Genomic DNA, 21,003 nt, shown 5'->3' with positions numbered 1-21,003 from the left:
GGACCTGTATTAAAGTCTGATGTGCCTGCTCTTAGTTATGTGCAGTGCGTTAGAGTTTTCCTGGGAGGGACCAAGAGGCAGGCGCGTCCACTGGTCCGTCCATGGTCTGCTTTGCAGACACTCTGCATGATCTCATCACCAGAGAGGGGGGGAGAGAGAGAGAGAGAGAGAGAGAGAGAGAGAGATAGATAGATAGAGCGGGAGAAGGCACCCAGCCCAGCATTCCTCCAGAAGAACTCCAATAATTCAGAAGGGGGGCCGAGGCGATCTTCAGCTCCCAAAACTCTGACTCAAGTCCTCCCAGTTACTCATGCCATGTGCATCTCTCTTCTCCTGCAGCTCCTTCACGTGCCAACAACAGTCTTATAGCTCTCACAGAGCCAACCCTGATGGAAATGGAACTCAGTCAAATGGCAAGAACATCCTAGGCAGCGACTCCCGTTGATGAGTCGAAGGCAGGTCCTGCTTCACTGACGTGATGCTACTACCCCCTCTATTCCTCCCAACATCCCCTCCCCTCCCCTCCCCTCCCTACCTACGCAAGGCCAACCCTCCCCCCCCCCCCCCCCTCTCTCTCTCTCTCTCCGGCCGCTAGTTCTCCACGGGCGTGGGGTTCTGCGGCGGCAGCTGCGGCGAGAGTGGCGCGGGCGGCTGGCTGACGATCACCTGCACCACGTAGTCGCGGGAGATCTTCAGCTCCTCCAGGCGCATCTTGTCGGTGAGCGGCCGGCCGGAGAAGAACCAGCGCTGGGCGCCCGCCGCCACGCCCTCCTGCGCCTGCAGCCGCCGCTTCATGTGCTGCACGGTGTCCGTGGTGCGCACGGCCAGCCGCAGGTCGCGGCCCGTGGACAGGCGCAGGCGCAGCGGGCACTCCTGGCCCTCGCTGGCCGGCGGCGGCTCGGCCGCCTCCAGCGGCTCCAGCTCGCTCTTCTCCTCGATCATGTTGACGGGCGGCGACAGGCAGTACACGGGCAGCTGGTAGCGGTTGCCCAGCTCATCATAGCATTCGGTCAGAGCACCTGCGCACCAAAGAGAGAGCGAGAGAAAGATAGAGAGAGGGAGAGAGAGAGAGAGAAAGAAAGAGAGAGAGAGCAGAGGAGAGAGAGAGAAAGATGGACAAAAGAGATAGAGAGAGGGAGAACAAGAGCGATACAGATGGATGGAGCAAGGGAGAGAGAAATAAATGTGTTAGAGGGGATTACAAAAAGGTAGACAGGCAGGTGAAATACAAAGCAAACAACTCATTCATCTTTGTCAGAGCCACATTTTGGCTTTTGAGGTGCATTCTTCCTGAGGTGAATTATGTCAGACTGTAACACCTGCGGCTATGACAGAGCAGAGGACTGAGGAGAAAGTACAATTTTTATAGAACATTTAAGGCAACAGGGTTGACCCAAACTGCTTAACAAATAATAAAATAACAATATTAACAGTAATAACAAAATACAAAATGCTAAATACCTACCCATGACTTAAATAAAACCATGGTGTGTGTGTGTGTGTGTGTGTGTGTGTGTGTGTGTGTGTGTGTGTGTGTGTGTGTGTGTGTGTGTCATGAGTGTCATGTCACAGCTCCCCATCAAGCACTTGTTAAAAACACTTTCCCCAACCAAGCAGAAAAAGTAGTGCAACTTGTTCCACTGAGGAAGTAAAAGTGTGATAAAGGTAGTAAATAAGAAAAAAAAACTAAACAAAAATCCTTGGTTCCAGGATTGTTTCGCTGACAGAGAACCGATCATCACTGATGCAGAGAGGATGTGAGCTCATCACTTTCAGTGAGTATTGGTCATGAGGTGTTCCACAGTAAGTCTGGCCGAAGGTGGAAACTGAAAAGGTGAAGTTGGTGAGATGAAGTGAAATCCTAAGTTGGGAAGTATTATTGTGAACAGTGTTGGGCATCAGAGTTAGTGTGAACCGAAGAGGTGAGAGGTGAAAAGTTTAAAGACATGGGTATGCGTACTATTAGTTATCAGTAATGAATGCAGGGATGGTATGAACTATGGCTTGTCTTTTCTTGGTAGAACATTCTCAGTGACATTTCATATCTGGGGAAAAGGTCCTCTTCAATATACTGAACAACTGAACTGAACAACAACTACATTACGGCAAAACTGATGAAGCACCTTATAATGGCATGGCATACTGCAGTCTCAATATGACCCCCCTGGTTAAATAAAGGATAAATAAAAAAAAAAAAATAAATAAATACTATACTATCCTGTCCTATGATTATTGAATAGATCCAAGTTAACCAATCGTATCCATCAGAGGCGGCATGTGAAACCTCCAAAAAAGTACCTCTGCACGTCCATCTCAGACTGGGAAATAACACGACCAGTCTCACAAAGGGCTCTGTGTTCAGTGTTCAACAAAGCAGGTGAGGAACCATGGAAAAACATGACGCGTGGACGGAACACCACAGAGATGCTGGCCGTGACTCTTCAAACAGAGAAGACAAAGACAGGCAAAGAGGAAGAGAGAAAGAGAGGCGGTGGAAACGAGAAGACGAGGGGGGAGAAGTGCGAGGACAGCACTTAGTATGCGTCTGTTTCTAAAGGGGACGCGTGGGCATCGCCCCACGCGCCTGTCAATCAAACAGGACCACAAGGATGCGAGTGTGACGGGCTGAACTGACAGTGACTGACCGGTCTGCTGCTAGGCAACAAGCCGCTTGGGCAAACTCCCTTTTTACTGCAACAAAAGACCCTGCTGAATTGGATTTCGTAACAGGCTATTCAGTCAGCTGACCAGTTCAAACTTCCCCTCGACCAGAACTGCATGTTTGCACTGCATGATTTATTAGTCATAAACATAGGCATAGCTTACCCCTGGAACATCCAACTCATGAACAGATGGATACCTATTATCTTTAATACTCGGGCTATCAGAGACCCGCTTTAATGATTTGGAATTTTGGATGACGTGTTATGGCCTTGTAAGGAGAAAAGGTCCCTTGACGCTGTACCCCGTGACGCTGTGCATTAGCAAGAATCAAATGAAGACTATTAAAGAGACACGGCGGCAAGTCTCAGGTCCTGATATCCAATTAGCCCCACACTTACAGAGGATGCCAAAGATAACTCACAAAGACCATATCTACTATCCGTATCTACTTTGATGGGTAACAGCCTGTCAGACTGCCTTCAAAGCCTTACAAAGAATCCATACTTGAATGAAAAAAAAAAAAAAACACCCTCTATCCTCTCTATGGCTCTATAAACACAAACAACACGAGTCTTTTATTCAGCTAGCTTTTGAAAATACATTCTCTAAATGTTATTCATCTTAAAATACTTGGCCCATTATCATCCTCTTTTGAAGGTGACTCGGTTTCACAACAGGTTGTCATTATAGGTGGATAGTGTTATTCAGGCTTTTTCCTGTAGGACTCATTCACATTTTCCATTTCAGGCCACCATCGACCTGGCCGTGTTTATGAAAAAAGGCTCATTCTGTGCGACTGCAACAAAGCTGCTGACGTCCGGTCTTGGCAATGAGCTTGCCTCTCATCTCATCTCCAAGATTCCGGTTGTCAACATCATTACTTTTCCTACCTTTCTTCAGTCTCTGAATGCAGCATCGTCTCTATGTCACCACCGCTTTGTTACTGGACAGAAAAATGAGACACTACGGGATAATTACCTGCGAGTGAAGTGTGTGTGTGTGTGTGTGTGTGTGTGTGAGTCTGTGTGTGTGTTGCGTCACGCATCACTCAGCCACCTGATCATGCTTCTTTCAGTACACAATGAATCAAAGTGCCCACCAGCTAAGCACCCTGTGCAATGCCTCCAATTCTACTGCTGGTGGGACACATGAAAAGAGGGGGTGATAAACACACAGTGGGCTCGAGTGATGGAAATGCACAGGGGGGCGCGAGAGAAGAATGAAAACTAGAACACGAGGGAAGAGCGGATGATACACCGGGAAAGCAACTGGTCCCTGTCTAAGCGCCATTGCCGCAATGCTAGCGCAGCGCCATAATTGAAGTAGATGGTAATGAACCATCAGCACATCAAAAAGGCCCACGATGCTGTGCACAAGCTGGTTAGATTACTGCCCATGCCATGCATGTGGGCACTGAGGGAGTCTTTGAGGTGGTTCAATGTGAGCTGCACTCCAAATCAGACTCGAGGGACTGGGAGCTGACATGATGCACTTCTTCCACTCTCACTGTCTCTCTCTCACTCTGTGTGCGTGCGTGCGTGCGTGTGTGTGTGTGTGTGTGTGTGTGTGTGTGCGCGCGCACGCACATGCATCAAAGTGGCCTTCTTTTTCTTAGCATTCACAGCTAGTACAGTCATGCAACACGTAAGTGGGTCTTTTTCTGACCAGGACCACTTCCACCAACCCCCCCCACCCCAGTTGGTTGAGGTGGTCTAACGCTCAGGGGTTGTGGTCACATTTCTCATCCGCGTCCTTCAGTAAGTCATAAGCACATGGTGACGATGTGTGTTCTCACCTGCACTCACACACACACACACACACACACCACAGGTTCACAATACAGTGTGGTGGAAAGATCATTTGACCGTTGTGTACTGAGCGGTGGGCTGAGTGAGTGTGTGGGAAATACCACAAAATAACACCTGTGCCAGGGCTTTACCCTGGCCACTCACTGAACTGCCCATTATGTCCCACTTATTTCCTCAAACTCATGTTGTGCTCATCACATTCAGGCCATTCAGATGGCTGACTGAGTAAGCCAGGGACAACTACAGTCTGGTCCTTTGAGGCCTATTGGTGCCTCCATACCACTGTGAGTGCTGCACTGTTCTTCTCCTCCACAGTGCTCATGCACGTGCTCAGTGATGGCCCAGGGTGCCTCAGTAGCAGCTGCACATGAAAGAGCAAGAGGCTCGAGATAGTACAGGTTTGCAGTAAGCAGCGGTGGCTTTCTCGTCTATTTTTCTCCCCCCTGTCGAGTAGGCGCGTAAGAATGTCACTTCAGGAGGCACCTCAGCAGTATGTTGCAGAGGTGTCTGCATCATTTAGCAATGGACCTGGAAATGACAGGGGGCTCCTCGAATAGAGACAACCTTGACAGATATGACAAAGTGGAACTTCTTGTGCATTACTCCTGATCTGACAAAAAGCGCTTCCAATAAATTCGATACTGAGTTCTAGCATGGTCGTAATCATTTTTTTCCCTTCAAAGCGATCATGCTTGATGAGGGGAATTGTAGAAATTGGCAAACTAGTTACACTTGTTAGCTTGGATGGCTTCCAAGGACAAAGTCAGGGAGCAAGAGGCACATTACGCCTTCTCAAGCACTGACATAGATTTATGATGCAGTGGAGACAGTTGATCAAATTATCATCCCATTACAGTGTGAAAGTACATAATCTCAAGAGCATCCTTCAGTCACATACAAATTGATCATTTCACAGCCAAGACAATCTCAACACAACAAGTCCTCCGGCAGCCATAGCGAAACTATAATAACAGCATTCATTCTGGATGCATATTGCTGTCCCTTTGTAAACCAGTATAATGTGGGTTGTCATAGTTGTTGCTGAATGTTAGCCTGGCTAACGCCTACCACTTCTCAAATGAGACGTGGTCTGGCAACCAGACGTTCATTTTCTCGTATTTGAAAAAATGCCCAGATACGTTCATTGGGCGCCACGGATGTCTATCAAAGACGATAGCTCACCCAACTCGTTCGTATGCAACGCTAAGGGCTGCCGTAAATCCTTTGGCGTCGAATGTAGACGCAAGAAGGCAACGGAAACTTCTCGGATGTTCTGTGATTGGTTCGCCAACATCAGGCGAACATTTGGGCGTTAGTTTCCAGACTGGCTTAGCAGCGGGATTGAAATCACCGCGCAAGGCAGTATGGGAAAACCCAGGCTAGCTGAATGTAATAATGTATGAAAATTATTTCTGAGACAAATTCTAATGACAATTAGATTTCTGAGACAAATTCTCCCTTTGGAGCTCATACTCGGTTTCCCTGACTCTAGACTCTACAGTGTGGTATGGCAATGCAAATGCATTTTTTTACAACTGAATAGTGCAAACAATGAGAATAGTTTTAACAATGAGAATTATTGTAAATCATTGTAATTAGTATGTTATTATTCTATTTTATGAGCACCATTCATAGAATCATCATAATATTACGAAGCTCATGTTCAATGCCTATGAATCCTATGAATCCCATAGGCTACCACACATCCATATAATGGCCAATGAAAAGAGACAGATTCTTGGAGAGGATGTCCAGGCCTCTGGAGAAGCTGTGGCTGGGATAGTGGGAAACGTCAGTAATGCTTCCTGTCTTTACATGTGTCTACACCGTGCTCCCGAGCCTGACTGAGAAGATCAAGCAGTGCCAGCGGGCGGGCGGACTAGGGAGACAGCAGGTAGGCTATTCTCAGCTGAGTGCGTCACTGAGGTCCAGTCAGGTCCACACACACACTTTCAAACTCAAAAGTGAGGGTCTGGCAGGCCCCAGTTCAGGCACACCTGTGCTTGACATTGCGCCTCAGTGAACAAACATGTGGTTATGGTCGCACACCACTGCACTTGATAGGGGAATTAGCCAATTACACCCAACTGACGCCTCCTTGTGGCCATGCAGTGTAACACTAGACTACTGGCAATTAGATGAGCACACAAACAAACTTTCCACTGAAAACTCAACTGACTGTCATCATTTCTTGCCATTTACGTTTATTCAGTGCATCAGCCTGAAGTCACCTAGCTGCAAAAGTACAATCTCCACTATAGCATTGTGTCCTCCGAGGCTGCCTGCATGTATTAGCAACTGCCCTCATTATCCACAGAGGTCTCAAATGACGCCATTAACTAAGGTGTGTATTTTTCAATTTCCCCTAAAATACTGGCTAGTGCTTGTGTGGTTTGTGAAAATGCTAGTGTAATGATGTGTGAGTCGCTATGCTCACCGGTCCCAGTGTGGCTACAGGTGATTAGCTGTAACACACTCACAAACGTAAAACCAAAAACGCACACACACACACAAACGCTGTGGAGCCAAGCTACAGTAACACACTTCAATCTCAGCTGATCAAGACTGAGAAAGCCCCCCTTTTCTGAAGTGCTTAATCAACCACAGTGGAACAACTTAATTGAAAATGCAGCAATTCAATAGATACCTTACACTCTCTAAATCACGGTACGCCAACATGGTTGAAATTATTAAAAGTCAGCTTTGGAATGCCTTTGTCCCATTAGCAATATTCACTACATGAGACAAATAAAATCAAATAAACTGATGGAAAAACTCATGGTTACAACTCCACAATGCATACCAATATATATTCTCTCTTGTTTATCAAATTGATTGCATAGTATAGATGCATCTCAGAGATATATATATATATATATATCAATGCCAATATAAGATATACATATATCAATGCCAATATAATAATAAGGGCCTCTAATGGTATCCTATCACTTCAATATTCAACTGAAACTACAGTAAGTAACTACACACACAAAAAAAAATTAGCTTCCTCTATTCCTGGGGACATACCACACACTGGATACCTAGACAAATCATAATCAGTTGCCTCAGCTCTGTATTGGACTTAAGAGATTATGGAAGGTGACGAATGTAAGAGAAATGTTGGCCATTGAGCACAGAATGAGACTTTCCCCTGACGTGGTGTCCTACCGTGTGGTAGAGTGATGCTGGCCCCATCGATGATGGCCTGCGCAAGCTCATGGTCGTTGCTCTCGAAGGCCTGGGCAGCGGCCTTGAGCGCGTCCCAGATCTCCTTGCGACCTTCGAAGGCCGGCGCCGTGTCCCAGAACTCATCACGCTTGCTGCGCAACTGCCCGTCCGTCATCGGATAGTCACTCTTCCATTTGGGCTTCTCTCTCTTCAGGGGCTGGTTACGCCCCAGGGCCACTGAAACAGAGGGAGCGAGAGAGAGGGATAGAGAGGAAAAAATGGATAGAGAGAGGGGAGCGGTGAGTTAGAGTATGCATGCAATCCCATAAAAGCATCAGTAAAGTATGCATTAACTGTGAATGACAACCATGTGGTGTGCAAAGAACTGTGCACACTGTGACAGCCTGGGCGATGTGAGCTATGCTTCTCCATGACTGAATCCTTGAGGAAGCAGGTGCACGTCTCACTGAATGCAAGTTCAATTTCACACCAAAGTCTGCGTCACAAGCAGAGAGTCGACCAGGTGGGAAAATGGGTACAGACACCGTACAGTGTTGGATAACAGTAATCATACACTCACTGAAACATTCACGAAACCACCCCCACTTCACACAAGCGCCCACACATACACACACACACACACATCCTGAATCCTGACCCGAACATCAATATAATCTCATTGACACCAGTAATTCAATATCCTTGAGTATGCTGCCATGTATGCTTCATGCGTATATGGCATACATGAAGCAGCCACTAGCAGCTAGTGACTAGCCTATACAGTAGGTACCCTTTTCTCTGACACGCCATTCAGCCAGGTCCTCTACCACACATGGAACTTTCCTAAACTGATTGGAGACAGTGAAAGGCCTCCCAGTTTATGGCACTGGTGGAAGCACAAAAGGGCCCAAGGCCAAGAAGTTACATCAACAGACAGCCAGCCTGACCTGCCTGTGAGGAGGAGGAGGAGGAGGAGGAGGAGGGAGGGAGGGAGTGCGAGAGAGCAGGAGGAGGGATTTTACAGGGGGGAAAACATCTGGCGGCCATTACGCACAACCTTTCGTCCGGGACACCATGTAACAATTGCAAGATGCACAGACAAAAAAATAAATAAAAAAACACCCTCCGCCTGAATCCCTGCTGGTTGGAATTACAGGTCCACCCATGCTCTGTCGCCGAGAGATAGACCCAGGCTTCAGCCCGGGACACTTTTAAAAAGCGGGAGCAGCTGGGGTTCAAATCACAGGAGTTGCAGAACACTGATACACAATTTCAAACATATTACCATAGCAAACAGGTACCATGTATACTTGGGTGATAACTATTTCATCCTCTAAAACAAACCAGCAAAAGAAATCGGTACAGATTATTTCATTTCAGCGCTGCATGGCCATTCACACAGACGAGAGTGAGTCTAGCCATAGACATCACACCACTGTACCCACCAGCTATCAATAATTCAACTCGGCCAGGAAATCTGTGCAGTAGTTCTGTGCGACCCAGAAACGACCACTCACTGCACACCACGGATGGAGGCCAGGAGGAACCTGCCTCCTCCTCTTCACTTGGATGAGAGATGAAGGTCCCCTGCTGCCTCACTCAGGAGGTGGGCTTCAGGGTAACATGACCTACTCCTCACTTCTCAGGGGGGAAGGCACTTTACCCCATGCTTTGATGTCACAGGGCCCACATGTTCATTTCCTGTTTATGCAGACTTTGACGTAAATACCAATTATGAGAGAGAGAGAGAGGGAAAAAAAACATGAGTTGTCTTGGTGCCCCATGTTTTTGTCTGTCTGGCCAAGAATAAGCGATTTCCCAGTAGGCCTTGAGTCAGACAACGCAACACAAAAGCCAGCCACATCTTCAGACTTCAGGCTAGGCTAATTTGCTAGCTGAGAATTTCAGTGTGCTGTGCCTCAGATATGCTGGATATCCCAAATACATCATTAATCATTTCTCAAACAACACTCTAAATCAATGAAATTGCATGGCATTACACTCTGGTATTAACCAAGACATTTTCTTATTCACATGACCTAGTATGTGCAATCCATTTTTTTTGCTTGACAACTCCACAGTACTGTATGTCAATCCTGTCAACCCTCCTAACCACATTCCATATCAGCATTTTAGTGAATCTGTATGTGACCTCATTACTACTACCTCAAAATGTCAAGTAGGCTTTTTCAACAACAGAATTACTGCTTACTGAATAAATGTCCTGCAGATATGCACATGACAATTGGTGTGTATGACCTAGTGCAGCGCCACACTGTGTGCAACCTGTCCCCGTCTGTACTTGCATGCTTAGGCAACCTTGCAAGGTGGCTGCTGTTACTTTCCACTGCAGGAGCTACAATACACCTTCATGATGGTTACTGACATCATGTGTACAGTAACCTAGCAACAACAACAGAGTTTTTGTAAGGTTGCAAAAGGGAACAGCCATTCTGGGGGAATATACTTGTAAGACCACATGACGACAGTCTAATCTCTCCTCACGATCCGTTAACTGACCGCCCCATAAGCAGGCCATCAAAAACATGCATCTCTGTAGGCAGCCTAGATCTGTACTGTACACAAAAACAACTGTTGTTACCAACCGCTCACAACCAAAATATATAGTATTCAAACCAGTCACCGACAGGGGGTGGGTGTTGTGGCGTTTTGCGCTCATGCCCGCCTGCACGTGAAGTCATTTTTTTCATGATGCATGAAACAAGGAAGGGAGGGGCGAGCTAGCTTGGTTTGGGATCTCGCTTCAAATACCTAACAGAAAACCTTTAAGGAGGCTAATCTGTCAATCTGAAGGTCGAAATACTACTTGCTGTGTGACTGGTAAATTGGCAGAGGGTGGTACAGCAGGCCAAAATGCGAATCAATGAAAGTTTGAATTGTGAATATCCTGGATGTACCGTTGTTGTCAGAGAAGCCAGTATTTGAAAATAACATGTTTGTTTAATCTCTGATGGCATATTATGGTCATTTTATGATTTATTACAAAAAATCTATATTACATAATATAGCACCCTTACAATTGAATGCTTTTGTTAGCCTACTAAGGTGTAGTGTCACAGTTTAGCAAGTCTTTCTAAGTTGCTTAGTTGATCTTTACCACAGTACAACTGCTGTAACAGCGGTTACAATAATGACATTATTGCTGCCTTGGACCATAAAAAATCATGTAGCTTACTGCACTTTTCATTGATTTATCCAAGGCATTGATTGGGGTCTTTAATTGCAAAGGCTGTGTACTTGGGGCTTTAGTGACTGTATTGGCCTGGTGTTCTGACTATTTAACACAGTGTGTCTCCTTAGAGAATTCTCACTCTGTACTTCTAACAGAAAGACTGGTGTCCCACAAAAGTCAATCTTAGGCTCTATTTTGTTTTCTCTTTATATAAATAATATAGGTATAGGTTTATACCCAGCAAAGGTACACCTTTATGCAGATGATACAACCCTTTATGCTATTGCTTCCTCAATGCAAGAGGCAATGGATACCCTACAGACTGCATTTAATTCACTAATTCATATAGAGATGGTAACCTCCTATAAATGCCTCTATAGCCAGGCATCTGGCTTGATATCCTTTGAAGTCCATATAGATAATCTTTTATAAAAAACAATAAGACCAAAGTAAGGTTTTTACTTCCATTTCAAGAATTGCTTTCTTTTTACTGCCTGAAAAACACTGGATGGAAAGTACCTATCAGTATTAGATTATGGCGACATAATATACAGTATATACATGCATCTCTACTGGGGAAATCTGCCTTTTCATCCTTTGTACCACATGGCTGGAATGAGCTTCATTACACGTTCAACTTGGACGCCTTGCCTTCCTTAAATGTTTTTAAAAGTACTCTAAAGTTAGCTTACACTGGACAGTGTCACTGCTTATAGTGGTCTATTTCATTTTCACCTTTTCTTTTAGCTCTCCTTGTTGCCTCCGTGATCAGGACTCCCTGGCAGAAGAGACATTGTGTCTCATAACAATATATTTTTGTTTGCTAGTTTGGTTTTCTTTGAGTAGGATAATAAAACTAAAATGTCCAGACTTTTAATCAACTAAAAGTTACCATTAAAGGTGTGGTCAGCTATTTTGCAGGAAGTCGCGTATCTTGATGTTTATATTTACATTTACTTATTACAAAACAACATTATATTGACCAAAGGACCAAACAAAACATGCCAGAGAGGCAGCTCACCCCTACCTTCTGTATTTCTAAAGAAATACCACACAGTGTTTCATTTTGTTAGGGGGGCAGACTGCCCCTACTTTCTTTGTTTCCAGTTCTCGAAGCCTGGGCTACTTACAGAGACTTTCAGAGAGTTTCTTTAGAGTGCACGGAATGCACAGCGAGCAGTTGTGAGGAGATGATTGCTGAATGTGACAAAACTATATGGTCTTGAAATCACATCAAAACACTGACTGCACCTTTAAGGACATCTGACACAGGACTAAAAACAATCTAAACTAGAACAGCATGCGCATGCATTTTTTTCAAGATGCCCGGTGAGTCAGAGCCTGTCCAAAATGTAATGGGTTAGTTTTTTGCCTCTTGCAACACCTTTTCACCAGTCTCATGAAAACCAGGCCAGTAGTTCTTGCGCAAGCCTGTCACAGAGTCAGACAGAAAACCACACCGAAAACATAACTGCCTTTGCCATTATCAGGACTTTAAAAGACAAAAGAAACAAACAAACAACACTGAAACAATCAACACTATCACACTGGCCTCATCTTGTACAGTGATCAAATTGAAGGCCACACTGCCGTGAAGAGCATCCACTCATATGTAATGAAGCCACAGACCAGCAGAAAGAAAATCCAAGGCCTGATTAAGATCGTTCCTCTACTTCCTGTTTAGTGAATGATGCTCCGGTCTGTGCAGTGAGGTGGAATGGCCAACACGTTAATCTAATTTAGCGCAGAGGCTCTGTGGCATTTACAAGCACTCGTACTAAACAGTAGGTAGTGCCGGGGGGACAGAACACACAGAGATTATCACACCATTTCATTTCAGTGGGAACTACTGCAGTTTTTGGTGTCGAGATATGAAAAATTATTGAAGTCCGTGCAGTGGCCAGGCAGTTGTGAAGCCACGATAATTTAGGCGGAATAATCATGATTCTTGTACATTCTATGCAAATTGTATATTTCTGGTGTCTCCTGTTATATTTGCCTATGAGGGCACTGAAATGTAGTCATTCAGTCAGTGAAACAAAGAATGTGTAGAATGGATCAGATGCGCGTGTCTGGTAACAACTATCTTTTCATCGTCCCCTCAGAATGCCATTAATGACGGTCGCAATTCATTTGACAGCAAACCGCATTTTAGAAGGTGGCAGTAACACTGACAACAGTGCTCACATTAAATGACTTCACCCTTACTCTCTCTTTATCTCTGGGTCACAACAAACACATCCATGAGAGAAGAGAACAGTTTACAGAATAAGTAAATAGACCTAACAACAGCTGATTAACCTGAAAGGACAATAATGCAGAGCTGAAAGAGAAGATGGAGAACTGGAAACAGCGAAGGAAAGATATAGGCGTCTCTAGTTGAAAGAAGGTCATTAAGCCGATGTATCAATTTTCACTAAAACACCAGACATGGCAGCACGTCACTCTGGTCAAATTGCATGTGGTTTGCTGAAAGCACTTTGTGTAGCCTATCACTTATAAAAGCAGACAAATGGCAGCTGGTCATTGAACAAAACAGAAAGAAAGAGAACCGCCTATGAACAAGTCCTTTGCTCGTAATTAGAAAAGCATGGAGCTTAATTAATTCACATATTGGTTACCAACAGTTGCTTGGCTATAATAAACCAATTTTGGGACAAGATGAAAATATGCTAATTCAGTTTTTCGCTGGAACCACTAATGAACACCAGCTGTATTGAAAAGTTTGATGTTCTTACAGTGTGTGTGTGTGTGTGTGTGTGTGTTTGTGTGTGTGTATGCATGTATACACGTATACTCTTAAGAAAGAAGAACAGCAGAGTGCTAAACTACTATTTTTTCTCATGACAATCACGTTGTCACACATTATCCAGCTGTGAGGTGGTCTCGCCTCTAACTAATCTTTTAGTCTCTGACCTTTTCTCTCTCTCAGCCAGTGCAGGGCCTTACAGTACACCCAGCCACCGCACCCCTTGTGAAAATACAGAGGAATTGAGTTCATCCATGAGGTATTTAATCCAGTGTGTACTTCTCGTCGGCAGGCAGGCGTCAGCCATATGAGCTCTTCTGAGCGAGCTGTGTGAGGGCGGCCTGACATCTGGGAACTATCAGCTTTGCCAACTGGTCAGTACAGGGAGGAGACATCAGCTTATACTCTCTCTCTCTCACACACACACACACTCTCTCTCTCTCACTCACACACACAGAGACATAGAGAGAGAGAAAGGAAACCTGCAAAACAAGAAGACTTAATCGCGGTGGTGGGAAACTACGCAACGGCCCAAAAGCACTGGTGAACTGTGTGACCATGACCACCACGCGCTCAGAAGATCGCACACAGTCACGCATGAGGGTGGCATGTCCATGAAGAAGCCGGACAGCTGAGCTGAAACAGCTCGGTGACTCCGAAGCTGTCATCTGGGTCAGTCAGTGTGTGTGTATGTGTGTGTGTGTGCATCTGCAGGAGGCCTTGAGAGAGACCCTCAGTGGAAAGCACGGTCGGGCACTGTGTTTTTCTGTCACTGCCTGGGTTTGCACACACACACACACACACACACACGGGTCATGTGACGAGTGTAAAATTACACAACCTCTGAGTGCCACGGGCCACATTACAGATCTCTGGAAACTCCTTGGGGACTCATTTGTAACTCCAATAATCCTTTTAAAGGCCATCAACATTACAGTGATGGTTTTGAACAACACTGTAACATAGGTAACATAGCACATGGGCTAATTCTAATACACAAGACACATGTCAGCCAGTTTAAAAGTTTCTTAAAAATGACTCATCTCATAAATTAATTCTGAGCTCCAGAATTGGCTATAGTTCCATGACACTCTAATTTGATCTCGAGAAACTCTGTATTCAAAATGTAACTAAGGACGCCCCACCTTCTGTGGCTCCAGACCTCACTCATCTCCATGGCTACTTGGTAAGACAAGTGCAGCCAAGCTGGACTGGGAAGAGCCTGTGTGGAGAACTCAAACACTGCATAATGCAAGACAGTCCATCGGCTTCTGTTTCACCTAGCACACTCCTCAAAACCTGCAACCTGCTGGCTGCTCCTTCTTTTGTCTTCACATTGAGACTACTTTGTGCACAGATTGTTGTGAAACACAACAAAACTTCCAGAAAGTAAATGAGTAGAGAGGAGTAAAGAGCGGATGAGTCCCGTGATAAATGCGGTGTGGTGAATGCCCCTCTCTGGTCTGTGCTGACTGACAGAGGGGCTTCTGTGACAGAGATGAAGTGGGTTCATCTTCATGCATTAATGAAGCCAGTGCCAGCTGGTGAGGACACAGCTCCAGATGTGCGGGGTCTCTGTCGGTCCAGCTGCACATTCAGCTGCATATTCTCTCCGTTACACTACTTGCGCAAGTCAAGGCTGTGCTGAATGGCACTTTAGAGAAGGCTGAGAGAGGTAGAGCCAACAATGGAAAATGTTTTGTCATTTATACTTCACACTGAGAATTGGATAAATACATGAAACTGTTCTGGAGCTATTGAAGTGCCAGAATGTGTAGCCTTAGGCCACGAACAAGAGACACAGTTGCCATTGAAATGATGACATTCTCCATGTGGTTTAGAGCAAATGTCAGTAAGGCAGATAACAAAGAATGTAAGCCTAAGAAAAACATAGCATACTTTTCAGTAGTGTTAGGAAAGGAGGTATGCTCTTATAAACATTTGTGGACAATGTGCAGTGATGTGCAGTGAAACTCAACTGTAAGCTTTCGCAGAAATATTTCAGATACAGTTCATTTAAATGCTATACCAAATCTCTTTCTTTTGTTTTGTGGATATATACCTAGCCCTAGGTGCCAAAAGAGTAACTTTTAAGTCGTCAATTGTATATGGAGTCAAGTACACTCCTTTGTGCTGAACCTGCCCCTCCCCCCTAAAGCACACGCTCAATTGTCAGTTACAGTAGTAGCCTTACAACATCTGCAACACTAGACACCGGAAATCCCAACCAAAGAGGAACATTCATGTTTAGGATTGGCACGAGTAGGCTATCTCGAGTTAAACTCGCAAGAAAATGTTTTTTTAAGCTTTGGTAACAGCCAGGTTGTGACAAGATAATAACAGGCCGAATTGATGTAAAACCCACAGTAAAGCACGTTTAAAAAGAGAGCGTTATCTAAGTGGCCATACGTATGCTAATGATGATTCCAAAAGTTAACCTACAATGATGCGCGAGAAAACCCTTCCTTTACAGTGCTGTTATCTACGTTTATTCAAATAGGCCTAGGGACTACGATAGCTAACACACACACACGAAGTGATTGATGCTCAGAGTGAGATGAACATGCACCCTACCCCGCAACAGTATCATTCTACTGCCCTTTTTAGATGTTCTCACGTTACAGAAACGACTTAAGGCATTAATAACAACACATAATGCAATAGAGTTGAGAGGGGAAAAGGAATTAGCAGATAAGAGATATAAAAGATAAGTTACTCAGTATGTTCCGCATTCCTGCGCGAAAACACTGACCCACATTTTAACAACACAACTGACCGAAATAGGCTAGTTGAGAGAGGCTAGCAGTCGTTCTTTTTAGACTTAGCAAGCTAGCATGCTAGCTCGTTGGGACATCCAAAAGCTGCATCCATTGAAAGCAGTGGACAGCGTTTGCCAAAAGGCAATGGTAACATTTTTGTTGCCGTTGATGTATGACTAACCATGCGACCGGCAAGAACAACAGTGCATGAGACAAAACACTATAATATAACCACGATGTTACAGACAGCGGAGACAGCAGCAGACAAGGGAAGACAAGGCGCATGGGAACAAGCATGCACTAAAATTCTCCAATCAATAACTAAAATATCACCCCCAGTGTATAACTTATTTCCTACCTCCAGTTCCGTCTGAATTTTCGTTTAAACTGCCTGAAGAATCATGATGACTACCCACACAACCACCCATGGATATTTTGCTGCGCTACCCCGCAGACCCTCTCTTGTTTTCTGTTTCCCCCCTTCCTCAACTACTCTTCTCAGAATAGAAATTGACAGCAGGGCGCGAGCATCAGCTGGGAAGAGGCGGGGTGTGCACACATCATCATGAGGTGACCGTTCCTCAAAGCTAGAAAAGAAAGAAACGCAAAACGTAGGTTGAAACGTTGCTTAGATATCAGAGGAGATAAGTGATGGATATTGGTGGTGATGAGTGGGGGAAATTCTAAGATAGGCCTAAGGTCCGGATATCGCTAATGAGAACAAACTCAATGTTTTCCCCAGTGCACTGGATCTCTAGCCCTATCCTCCATATTCACAAGGGCAAGGCTTTCTCTTTCTGTTCAAGACTGTCTGTTTAGTCTGCACAAATATTTTAATAGGCTACTCTAAGTAGACTAATAAGTAGGCCACCCTATCCCATGCCTGTATCAGTGGTTTTGTATTCTCTTTTTCAGCTATTAGCCTACAGTAGCCTAGGTGATTCTCTATTGCAGACCTTTAAGAATGTGAAATGCCTAGCATCCCTCTGTTAACAGATCTCTGAGATGGATCATTAATGTAGGACTATATATTATGTCTTCCATGCCTCATTTTAAGACATGCCTGTCTAAGATTATGTTTCATCTGCATTCTCAACTGTTCCAGCACGCCTTAACCAACATATTTGCTATCAGTGAATCGTTCTTGGATATATCTATGGGATGAGGTCAGTTAGGGTAATGACATCACAGAGCAGACACATTAGGTTTCCAAAGAGCATGCATCCTTTAAATGTTAAGTAGGTTTCAAAAGACCACACTTCCTTCTGCTGATGAAGAATATCCATTGATTGATGCGCAAATCAGGCCTTGCTTTGTTGAAATAGCCTACCATTAATGAACACTGACACTTGCACTACATTGTAATATGGGATGAACAACTCCCTTGCATGCTAAAATACTACAGTATTTCTGTATGGAAGTTGAATTCTGTCAGAGAGTAGAATATTCTTTAATGTGAACCATTCATGAAAACAGTTTCAATTACATGTTTATAGTTGATTAACCTGAATGTTGAATAAGCAAATAGAAATGGTCACCCTGTAATTTCTTGTTAAAGTATAGATATTCAAGGATGGTCTTTTTTTTTACCAAATGCAGTGGTATCACAGTGAAGTAACTCTGTGGAGGTGGAATGTTGGATTCATCTCGCAATACCCCACAAGTGCATTCAGCCCAGGAAGTGAACAAACTTTGTGGCAAAACAGACACACATTCTAAAAGACAAAGGTAAGAGGTGATTGTACCTGAGTCCTGTATTGAGGCAAAACATTATGGCCATTGTCTCTGGTCCTCTGCGTAGTGCGTACCGTCAAAACAACCTCCAACCTGCCAAGGCATGCAAGGCTACATGAGCTCTGTGGTATTTGGCAGCTAGATGTTAACAGTGGATCCTTTAAGTTATATAAGTTGCAAGGTAAGACTGCCATGAATTGGACTTGTTGTTCCACCACATCCCATATGGATACTCCATCCAGTTGAAATGTGGGGAATTTGCAGGCTATGGCAACAGCTTAAAGTCTTTAGGCCCTTTATAGAATTCTGGGCAATGTGCAAAGTCAGGCCATGAGCCTGAAGTGTCTCTCATGCCTGAATTAAAGCTGTTGTGTTGAATACTGTATGAACTGAGCATTGACCAATCAATGTTTGCACTTTTGCAATGACCTTGTTCAAGGTATTGAGGTATTAAGGTCATTAAGTTGATTTAGCCAAGTTAGCTTCAGTTACACCTTAGATTTTCCACTTTGCCCATAATTTGGGCCTTTTGTCACATTCCTTGAACTATTCCAACAGTGCTCTGTGGCAAAGTACATAGTGCTAACTGACTGAGACCAAAACCATGGGGCAATAACATTAACATGAAAGGATACTTGCTTTTTGGTTATTCCTGAAGCACCCCATGTGATGTCAATCTAACACTCGCAATGCCTCAAGAAACACAATCTCAATTCTGAAATGCCATTAGTAACATGGGATGTGGGATTTTTTTTTTTGTCTGTTGGAACTATGAAACTTTTTATAACTGAGACTGGAGAATGTCCAGGGGCCATAACAATACCATAAACCTAGATGTTCCACACACGTAAATTCCTCCAAGAAGAATGTGAATACTGCAGGATCTGTAAGGGTAGAAAAACTAAAATTGCGTTTCTGGTGCACAGTCTGGTGCACAAAACTTTCCAGTGTGCACCGGAAACGTTACCCCCGAAAATGAAGTCGAATGTTTCGGCAAACTGGGGGATCCAGCAGGGGTCCTGTTATGTCCTTCAGGTGGCTCAACACCAGTCTTTCAAAGGATTTCATGACCACAGACATCAGGGCGATGGGCCTGTAGTCTTTTAATCCTGTGATGGAGGATGTCTTGGGGACTGGGATAGTGGTAGAGCATTTGAAGCAGGAGGGTACTTCACACAGCTCCAGAGACCGGTGAAAGATTTGGGTGAAGATGGGCACCAGCTGTTCCGCACAGACTCGCAGGGAGGAGGGGGACACACCATCAGGTCCTGGAGCCTTCTTGATCATCTACTTCTGAAAGAGCTGGCACGCATCCTCCTCACAGATATTTAGTACAGGTGGGGGGAACTGGGTGTAGAGGGTAAAGGCCTTTACATACTCAATGCATTGCATTGGTCATCACGCATGACAATGTGACGTCAAAATGACATATCTCACTGGCGCACCATGATTTAAAGTGTGCTGCCAGAGGTGATGCACCACTCTATTTTTTTCAGTGGCTTGCGACAAAGCGAAAACAGGAAGACATGGACGAGTTCGAGGGCAAGCTTTCCGAGCAAATGCACCTCTACAAGCCTCTGTACAATCCTTCCATGAAGGAGCATAGAGGAGCCAGAGGTGCCAGAATTCATGGCGAGAAATCATAACAAAAGTGTGTTGGATATCAACATGTCTGATATAGAGATAGATAGATAGATAGATAGATAGATACTTTATTGATCCCCAAGGGGAAATTCAAGGATATAATGTGGATATAGTCATAGCCTTTAGGTTTGGAGACTGGGAGGCCTAAAGGCTCCGCTAGGGTTGACCTGACGAGGAGAATCTGGCAGGTTAAACACAAATACACACAAAGGATCAAAAAACACTAAAATTCTATGGATCCTTGACACCTGACACATGTGGCAAGGTATACACATCATCATACACTTCAAACCACCCAGCACTGTGACTCCTTTCAGCTATTTTCCCTCCCTGTCGAGCTCAACTATTTCAATGCTCGCTTTAACAGAGAGAACAAGCAGGTCATCTTCAAAGCATATCTCCCACTCTATGAACAGCCTCTCTCGTTCTCCACCTCTGATGTCTGTACCATCCTGAGCAGGGTGAACGTAAGGAAAGCAGCTGGCCATGGATGGAATACCTGGTCATGAACTGAGAGCTTGTGCAGTGCAGCTGGCTGGAGTCTTCATAGACATTTTCAATCTGTCCCTGGCCCAGGGCGGTTGTTCCCTCAAGCTTTAAGCTTCTGAAACACGCCACGCCATGCTATGGCCCTTCATGACTTTCACAGAGTTGCACTCACCCCCATCGTTGCCAAATGATTTGTCTCTCTCCAACCTAAAATCCTGTTTGCCTGCTGCTCCCATAGACTCCCATCAGTTTGCCTACTACACCAACAGGTCAGTAGACCTGCAGACTTCAGCTCCAGCAGCAGCATTTGCTTAGTGGACTCAGGATCATGTCTGGTCACTGCCCAGCAAACATGCCCGTGTGGGCCCACAATGGGCAATTGTGGGTTTACTGTGGGCAAGTGTGGGCAGGGCAAACCCACACTAATCCCAAACGGGCCCCTAATGGGGTAGCCCATACGGGGCCCATAGGTGTTTTGCCCTTTGGGGCCCCACTTAGGGATTTCTGCCCACTGTGGTCTTGCCCACACTTAGCCCGCATTGGCCCCGTAAGGGGAGCCCATGTGGGACCCACAGCTTCTTCCCTTAGAGCCCACAGTAAACCCACACTACCCCACAGTAAGCCCACAGTAAACCCACACTACCCCACAGTAAACCCACACTACCCCACAGTAAGCTCACACTACCCCACACTAAGCCCACAGTAAGCCCACACTACCCCACAGTAAGCCCACACTACCCCACAGTAAGCCCACACTACCCCACAGTAAACCCACGCTACCCCACACTAAGC

General features: G+C 45.0%; 1 protein-coding gene across 1 annotated transcript; it reads right to left on the bottom strand.

The window, feature by feature from the left end:
- Positions 1-566: 566 nt before the first annotated feature.
- On the bottom strand, positions 567-16,858 carry ubtd2 (ubiquitin domain containing 2). The gene is made up of 3 exons (XM_062535645.1): positions 16,703-16,858; positions 7,644-7,880; positions 567-1,019 (listed from the first exon to the last, which is right to left on the bottom strand). Exons 1-3 carry the CDS (start codon positions 16,770-16,772, stop codon positions 592-594), a joined length of 735 nt encoding a protein of 244 aa, XP_062391629.1. The 5' UTR covers positions 16,773-16,858; the 3' UTR covers positions 567-591.
- Positions 16,859-21,003: the final 4,145 nt, after the last annotated feature.

This window comes from Sardina pilchardus, chromosome 5 (genome assembly GCF_963854185.1).
Source record: "Sardina pilchardus chromosome 5, fSarPil1.1, whole genome shotgun sequence".
Lineage (NCBI taxonomy): Eukaryota > Metazoa > Chordata > Actinopteri > Clupeiformes > Clupeidae > Sardina > Sardina pilchardus.
Note: the sequence above shows the minus strand (reverse complement) of the source record. Positions and strands in the feature narration are given on the sequence as shown.

What these genes read in the sequence shown, in the direction of transcription:
- ubtd2 (XM_062535645.1), bottom strand. Translation starts at nt 16,772, where the DNA reads ATGGGTGGTTGTGTGGGTAGTCATCATGATTCTTCAGGCAGTTTAAAC. An exon ending in AAATTCAGACGGAACTGGAG is followed by an intron (nt 7,881 to 16,702) that starts GTAGGAAATAAG and finishes CCTCTGTTTCAG; the next exon opens with TGGCCCTGGGGCGTAACCAG. An exon ending in CAGCATCACTCTACCACACG is followed by an intron (nt 1,020 to 7,643) that starts GTAGGACACCAC and finishes TTTGGTGCGCAG; the next exon opens with GTGCTCTGACCGAATGCTAT.